This window comes from Mus caroli, chromosome 3, assembly GCF_900094665.2.
Source record: "Mus caroli chromosome 3, CAROLI_EIJ_v1.1, whole genome shotgun sequence".
NCBI lineage: Eukaryota > Metazoa > Chordata > Mammalia > Rodentia > Muridae > Mus > Mus caroli.
In genome coordinates this window covers 47147830-47156289 of record NC_034572.1, presented here as the reverse complement: position 1 = coordinate 47156289, position 8460 = coordinate 47147830, and the positions used below count along the sequence as shown (strand labels likewise).

The following is an 8460-nucleotide window of genomic DNA, read 5'->3' as shown; positions in this document are numbered from 1 at the left end:
GCCTCTGCCTCTGCCTCTGCCTCTGCCTCTGCCTCTGCCTCTGCCTCTGCCTCTGCCTCTCTGCCTCTCTGCCTCTCTGCCTCTCTGCCTCTGCCTCTGCCTCCACCAGGTAAATTATTCATTTTTAAGAATGAAATTCAAATCAGAGTTGAAGACATGCATAAAGAAAAAGAAAACCAAAATGCAAGAGAAACACAAGAAAACTGTGTGTGTGTGTGTGCGCGCGCGCGCATGTCTATGCACATTAGGTTTTTTTTGTTTGTTTGTTTGGAGTTTTGGATGCTGGAGACTGAACTCAGGGCTTTCCATATGCCCAGCACACAACTCTCACTGAGTTATACCTCCAACTGTAAAAAATAGAAACTTTGTCTTAATGAACCAGAAACAGATACACTCACAGTTGCATATTAGAAGATAAAATAGGAACAAAATGAAAATTACTCTCACTGCCTGGAGTGAGCATGGGTGACAGAGATACAGTGTTGTGATGTGTTGAGTTCTAACTTGCAGATCTTATGCCTTAGTAAAATAATCACCCCAGAAACAGAAATAAATAGTTATTTATGGATATAAACAAAACTTAAAAGTATCTATTTTATATGTAATTTTACCATGTATTTGATTGATATTCTGATTAATTTATAACTGGTCAGTGAAGGATTTTAATAAAGATGGAAGAGGAATAACATGGAACGCAAGAGTATGTGATTAAAAGCCAACCATTGAACATAAGGCTTAGAGCGCTGCCTTAGATTCACTGAATCAATAACTATGCAGACACCAGTCTTTTCCATCTTGTTAATTACACTTCTCTGTGTTCTGTACACTTTGCTGTTTTTCAAAGTGTACAATTTGCTGTTCTCTGTCTCTACAACATTTAACTATAAATTCATCTATGTAATGTCTTTTTTTTTTAATTTAGTCCCTATGTAAACAATGTATTCATTATGATTCTAGCTGGAACAGACTATGTGGGAATCAGTCGCAATTTAGATTTTGCGCCTGGCGTCAACATGCAGACTGTTCGAGTAGTCATTCTGGATGACCTTGGACGACCAATACTGGAGGGAATTGAGAAGTTTGAACTGGTACTTCGAATGCCTATGAACGCTGCCCTTGGGGAGCCCAGCAAGGCCACCGTGTCCATAAATGACTCTGCCTCAGACTGTGAGTGACTTTAAACTTTCCAATGATAAGACTGAATGTGTATAAATGGCAGGTAGGGTGATAAGCTGTATATTATACCTGTGGGCATTTACTAGGGCTGACATTGTAAAGGCCTGCAAGCCCTTGAACAGCAGCAGCTCACCACACTATTAGTGAGAGGCCTAAATGAGAGGCAGCGGGGTTGGTTCCTTCTGAAGCCACAATGGAAAGATGGCACAGGCCTCTCACTAGAGGCCATCTTGTCCCTGGGCCTCTTCACATCATCTGCCTCCTCAGACTCAGCATGACCAGTTCTCCCTTTGAAATGCTGGGCAGGAGTTCATCCTAATGACCTTTTATCTTGGTTATCTGTCTAACTCTCGAGGCTCTTGGTACGCTTTCACCGTGTAAGATATCGACATGGGAAACACCATTCATTCACTCAATGCGAATACCCCACGTCTTTTCTACTCTTGCTCATTCTGATAGAATTAGACAGTCTTTAAAGACTAATCTTATATTTTAAAGAACAATATAGTATTATCATGGGTGTCTTGAATGGCTCCAACTTTCTTCACCACATGGGCAGAGCTGTGTACCCCAAGTACCACATGGGGTACTTCCTTTTACTATCCATAGGGTTTTGGGGGTTTTTTTTCTACTTCTTACCACTCTGTCACTTCTGTCACCCAGCCACACCTCAGATTTCTCTAATAAAATGTCAAATTCACTGTTGTTGTGTGACACTACTCCGAAGGAGACCAGAGAAAGGTCCACCAGTGTCCAAGTGGTTAAACCTATAAGCAGTTCTGTTGGGGTTACTTACAGGAGCAGAAATGACTCAAAGACAGCTGCAGCATCACAGCCCACCCTAGCATGGGTGATGGCTCACAAATCTGGGACCCTGGAGCACACTGCACAGCCTGCAGGTAGCTCAACAGGTTGGAAATGTCATGGTGGCAAAGTAGTAGGACTTTCTAAAGTAGTAGGAAAGTGTCTCTTCTAGGTGACCTGCTTGGTCTCTGCCTCTTCCAGGCAGCTCAACTTCTCTGAGAGTGTCTCTACCTCTTGGGCAGTGAATCTGGTCAGTTTCAGGGACTTCCTGGAGCCTTTGAGTTGTTCACTCCCAGAACTTAAGAAGCGTCCTTGTATGATGCAGTGTTTCACCTCCACTCAGAGCATCCTGTTGTTCATCTCGTTTTTAGCATCCCCTGTCTCAGTGCCTTCCCTCCAAGGTAGAAATTGCTACACAAAAGTTGTTTGTGGCAGGCCTTTCTAAATATCTCTGAAAAACAGAAATCTGGGCACTTTTATTTTTATCATGATGCTTCTAAGGGTGCTTGTAAGAAAGGGAGTTGTTGTCAATGAGACCTGTGTCTGACTGACCTAGCTTTAGAGCCACCTAAAACTAACAAACACACACACTCACCACCTTTCCCTACCGTTCATTCCTGCATCAAAGGTAATGAATGATGTGTACAATATTTAATGTTCTTTGTATCAAGAACATCTGAAAGCGGGTGACGTGAACATCTCAAGGCCTCTGGTTTGTTTGTTTGTTTGTTTGTTGTTTGTTGTTATTGTTGTTGCTGTTTGTTTTTTTCAAGACAGGGTTTCTCTGGATAGCCTTGGCTGTCCTGGAACTCACTTTGTAGACCAGGCTGGCCTCGAACTCAGAAATCCTCCTGCCTCTGCCTCTCGAGTGCTGGGATTAAAGGCGTGCGCCACCACTCCCGGCAAGGCCTCTGGTTTTATCCACTTCCTAAGCTCTTGCTGTGCATGCTTATTCTACAAAAGAGGCCGATGAATATCACAACAACACGGAAATAAAAACTTTTACAGTGATCTCTAGGTCAAAACATTGGCAAGTAACTGGGAGCGCGGTGCTACTGTTCTCATTGATTGTCATATTCTCCACGGTAGACTGTATCTTCTGAAATGTCGTTTTTAATCAAAGGACATTTCTGTGCCTCTAGACCCATGAGTTTATTTTTTTTCTCGCAGTGCCTAAAATGCAATTCAAAGAGAGGGTGTACACTTGCAGTGAGAATGACGGGCGTGTAGTGGCCATGATCTACAGGAGCGGCGACATCCAGCACAAGTCTTCCGTGAGATGCTACACGAGGCAGGGGTCTGCGCAGGTGATGATGGACTTTGAGGAACGCCCAAATACCGACGTTTCCACTGTCACATTCCTCCCTGGTATGTGTGAACGTGAAAAGGTTTTAGATTGTTTATCATGTTTATTTATTTTGTGTGGGTGGAGCTGGGGGAGGGGCATGCGCATCCCCAGAGCTGACATGCGAAGTCAGAAGATAAATCTTAGGAATTGGGATTTCTTTCCCTTCCTCCATGAGGATTGAACTCAGGTCATTAAGTTTATGTTCACAGTGCCTTAAGCCCCTGACATTTCTATATGTAATTTAAGGGCACCAAATGTGCACTGACAAATGTGTACTCCAGAAAATACAGTAAAATCAAGTTTCCTGATTTTCCAACAAGCGTCCAACATGAGTTTATGCGCACTGTACAACAAGGCATATGCATTGGGACACATTAAGTAGACAGCCTTAGGGTCTCTTCATTAACCTTTGGATTTCTAATCATCGATGTTATTGTTAGTTCAGAACTCAGAGGATAAGAACTTATCAAACGTGCAAATGTCACGAGGCTGGAAATTAAAGTTAATTTTGAAATGTTATTAGGAAAAATGTATCTCACCTTTTCGATATATCTCAATGCCCACAGATTTTTCACTACTTTGTCCTTTGTAATTTTGTGGAATATATCTTAGTGAAATGAAGCACAGACATGTGGAAAGCCTTGCTTATATTGGTGGAAAGTATTGAAAACACTTAAGTTATCAACAGTAAGGACTGCTTCTTAATATTTCAGCATCCACCTGCTAATCTATCCTATAGCTATTAATATGCTTTTTTAAAAATCTCTACAACTAAATTAAGTTACTTTTAATTTAAAAGAAAACTTATACATGAGAAAACTTTTTTCACAACATGGAGTCACATATATATCTTTACACTGTTTGTATACCTGGTGCCTAAGGAAGTCAAGAAAAAAGCATCAGTTTTCTTGGGTCTGGAACCATGAGTAGATCTGACTCGTTTGATGGAACCAAATTTGGACACCACTGAGAAAACAGTCATTGAGATAACACTATTCAAACAAGCTTTATATAAAATGAATCTGTGGAAGGATCAGGAGACTGATCGAAGAGATCAAGAGCAAAAAACTATCCTAAACATGAAAAAGAACAACCCCCTAAACACCTAAAGAAATCGGAGGCCAAGAATGAGAACAACAGGAAAACATAAAATCAAAGAGACAGGATCAAGTGAGCTAAGGCTAGACCTTGGCCAGTAGAGCAGGATGCTTCAAAGCAGGGAGGCTGAACTAGGTCACCTACTGAGACCAGAAGAAAACACAAAAAACAGGGGTAAATAATTTAAAATCAGGAATTAATTGGACTGGAGAAAGCACCATTTAAGTCGACTGGACAGAGAAAAGCCAGGGCAAACACGTCACTGACACAAAGCCACAGCCAATGAGATGATATCTTTTGTAAGATTGAGGGGCTAGGATTGACTATTGAGCTTCAGGCTTCTGAAATTTCAAGTATTGATCAGTATTCTGTTTTACAGACGATTTGTCACCCACATGTATGGGCAGATTAGAAATATTAGAAATAGGGGAGGAAGTGACTCAAAGTTTTTTGTTTTGTTTGTTTTTTTTTAATAAAGTTAATTTCACTCAAAAAAATTTTTTTCATGAGATTGAGGAAGCTGGGACTATAATTATTGGTTCCAGTTGTAAGTAAGAGGCAAGGATCTAATGGCTTTGGGTCAATGACCTATTCAAAACGCCGGAAGTCAGTACTGTGAAAAACCAGTGCAGTCAGGTTGACAAGGGCCAATCTGCAGCAATCTCTTGATGAGCTTCCCCACCACGGTTCTGGGAACTCATACACAAAACTGGCACCCCCCCACACACACTTTGCTTTCTAAGATGAGTGCTAGGCTGTAAAGAGAGAAATGACTGAAATCCTTATGAAAATATGGGCCTGGGTTCAAAAAGTCACTTATTCAGCAACTATTTATTCCTGGCTTCTTGTGAACAGTGTTCTTTGCCCTGGTGGGGCAGGAGGAAGCGGCACCCTCCCTCTCTCCCTCCCTGTTCTGCTTCGTTCTATGTGTTGGCCTGTCCTAGAATATGTCACTGTGCCTTGCTTCAGGTGAGACGGAGAAGCCGTGTATCCTCGAGCTGATGGATGATGCTGTCTATGAGGATGTAGAGGAGCTGCGCCTGGTACTTGGCACGCCTCAGGGCAGCTCTGCCTTTGGAGCTGCAGTGGGCGAACAGAACGAAACCCTGATAAAGATCCAGGATGATGCTGACAGTAAGTGGGGCTGGTGAGATACTCCACAGATAAAGCACTTACTAGATTAGCATCAGATAAGAGTTTAGGTCCCCAGCAGCCACATAAAAGCTGGGCAGGTGTGGACGGCTGTCAGTCATCTCATAAGTCACTGAAATGGCTGGATCACAGTGGCAAGCTGGCAACCTAAACTAGCTAAATTGTCAAGCTCCAGGTTCAGTGAAAGACTCTGTCTTGGGGAATAATGCAGGAAGAATCCAGCATCAACTCCGAGCCCCAACATGTGCACACTGCACACATAAGAAAAACTGGTAAACCAAAAAGTTTTGGAGGCAGTGCAGTGGTCGAGTTCTTGCCTAGTGTGTGCAGGACCCTGAGTTCAGTCCCAGCACCACTGACAAAGCTGAATGGGGAGCCTATGGCTTATGCCTGCATACCAAAGCACAAAGTTTCATGGCTACCCTCTTCCTACACTTGCCTTTATGTCTACCTAGTCCTGGGCCCCAACTTCTCAGTGGCCTGCTCTTGTAAGATTTGTGGGACAGAGACACAACTCCCAGGACATGGCTCAGTGTTTCCCAGGATGGACTTGCAGTCTCCTAGATCTACATGTCTCCTTCAACACTCGCATTAATATTGAGGCAAGAGAGAATGGCTGAGAGTGTGACAATGATAAAAGTCCCCCATGTGGAAGGAAACAGAAATGGGGAGAAATGCCTGCTCCTACCACCCTGTCCCAGCAACTGTCATTTGTCTGTGTTTTTTCCATTTGTAGAAGCTGTTATCAAATTTGGAGAAACCAAATTTAGTGTCACTGAGCCCAGCGGACCAGGAGAGTCAGTGGTTGTCAAAATCCCGGTCATCCGTCAAGGAGACACTTCAAAGGTCTCCATCGTGAGAGTCCACACCAAGGATGGCTCGGCTACCTCCGGAGAGGATTATCACCCTGTGTCAGAAGGTATGGGTCGTCCCTGGGTCACCAGCTGAATGGAAGGAGCACAGTCGGACCTGGGAACTTAAGGAAGAGAGGTGACAGTGAATGAGTGCTTTTAAACTTCCGCTGGGAATATAAAGTGCAGTCTCTAGAATTTTCTCTTAGGGGATTTTTGAGAATTGGTGTGTGTGTGTGTGTGTGTGTGTGTGTGTGTGTTTTGAGCCTACTGATTGTCCATGAGTCTTACTTCCATTCAGTGGCCAGTCAGGCGTTGTAGCATATGTTTGCCCTGAATTTGAAAGTGGGTGATACCCACGCTGAATAACTTCAGTCAAATGCTAAAGCTAGACAGCTTCTTGCTAACAGGGGACTATGAAAAGATGATCCCAATGGAGAAGCTAGAGAAAGTACCCAAGGAGCTAAAGGGATCTGCAACCCTATAGTTGGAACAACATGATGTACTAACCAGTACCCCGGAGCTCTTGTCTCTAGCTCCATATGTATCGAAAGATGGCCTAGTCGGCCATCACTGGAAAGAGAGGCCCATTGGACTTGCAAACTTTATATGCCCCAATATAGGGGAATGCCAGGGCCAAAAGAATGGGAACGGGTGGGTAGGGAAGTGGGGGGCGCTATGGGGGACTTTTGGGATAGCATTGGAAATGTAATTGAGGAAAATATGTAATAAAAAATATTAAAAATTAAAAATAAAATAAAATAAAAGATGATAAAATACCAGCCCTGGCAGCACATGTCGGATTTTCCACGTGCTTATTTGGGGACCATTCCACCATTTACATTTCTGTACTAGTAGAGCAATAGACGCCCGCCTCTCCAAGTTATTTGCTGACAGCATGAACATAAATTCTGCATATCAGCGAACTGTTCCTACCTTTCTAACTCTTCTCCTCAGAGGCCATCAGTTCTTGTCAGTCACAACTTTCCAGGCCTTCACCTTGATTTTCTGACTCACTAACAGAATGTTCAAAGTGGCTGGCAGATGTGATCGACTCAGTAACAAAATCACTAAGTAACAGAAACACAGTAACTTCTACAAAGGAGCTTCGTTTCCTTTGCGTAAACAGTCAGTGTTATTCCCAGGCTTTGAAGAAATCATAGGTAATTCCAAAGATGTGAAAGAAAACCCATTTACTACAAAATTACAAAGTTTGAAGTCAGTCTTTTCTGGGATGAACAGATTTTACATGAAAGAAAAACCTTCTGAATATCGCTGTATAACCTTTAAAAATAAATTGCTTATCTTAGGGATAAATTTATTCTTTTAGTGAACAGAGGAAAATTATAAATATGTAGCGAACTAACAAATGAAGTCCAACTAAGTTAAACAATGCTGAATCCCTGTGAGTATCAAGTAGCCCCTTAAACACCAGCTGACTGTTTATAATAAAATTGGACTTATTTTTTTTCATATGACGTTTTAATTTTTCATTTTATAATCTAAATTGGGGTCGTGCATAATCAAATAGGAAAAACATTACCATAAAAGCTGAACTCTCATTCCATGAAAAGACAGCCTGAGGGAAATGTGATGAGACTCTTAAATCTCATCTGGAAAAGGCGCATCGAGAATGGATGCTTGACGAGATGATGATTGACGAGCTTGCCTACACTGGTCTTAAACTGCTTAGACATTGAGTTTGTATAACTCAGGGGTTTGTAAAAACTCCAAAGCCTAGTGATGGAAGTAAAGGGAGCTGGGGGAAAGGAAGAGGCTGGGATGTTGATCAGCCAGAAAGGCCACTGTGGAGAAAAGGCCCAGGAGCTGTTAGCTGGCAGGTACTGGGCAACAAAGCACACTCAAGTATCTGTGTTTTCCTGTGACATTTCACAACATGTTTAGCATAAGAAAGTAACTTTTAAAAGTCACAGTGCCACCTCACACCAGTCAGAATGGCTAAGATCAAAAATTCAGGTGACAGCAGATGCTGGCGAGGATGTGGAGAAAGAGGAACACTCCTCCATTGTT

At 42.5% G+C, this 8460-nt stretch overlaps 1 protein-coding gene across 1 annotated transcript in view; it reads left to right on the top strand.

Annotated features, from left to right (window-relative positions):
- Window positions 1–8460, top strand: part of Frem2 (FRAS1 related extracellular matrix 2) — a 143768-nt gene that overhangs the window by 107067 nt on the left and 28241 nt on the right. The window contains exons 8-11 of the mRNA XM_021158004.2: window positions 958–1167; window positions 3151–3348; window positions 5396–5560; window positions 6315–6497. Of these exons, the coding sequence (XP_021013663.1) occupies window positions 958–1167; window positions 3151–3348; window positions 5396–5560; window positions 6315–6497 (756 nt within the window). The remainder of the gene's footprint in view (window positions 1–957; window positions 1168–3150; window positions 3349–5395; window positions 5561–6314; window positions 6498–8460) is intronic.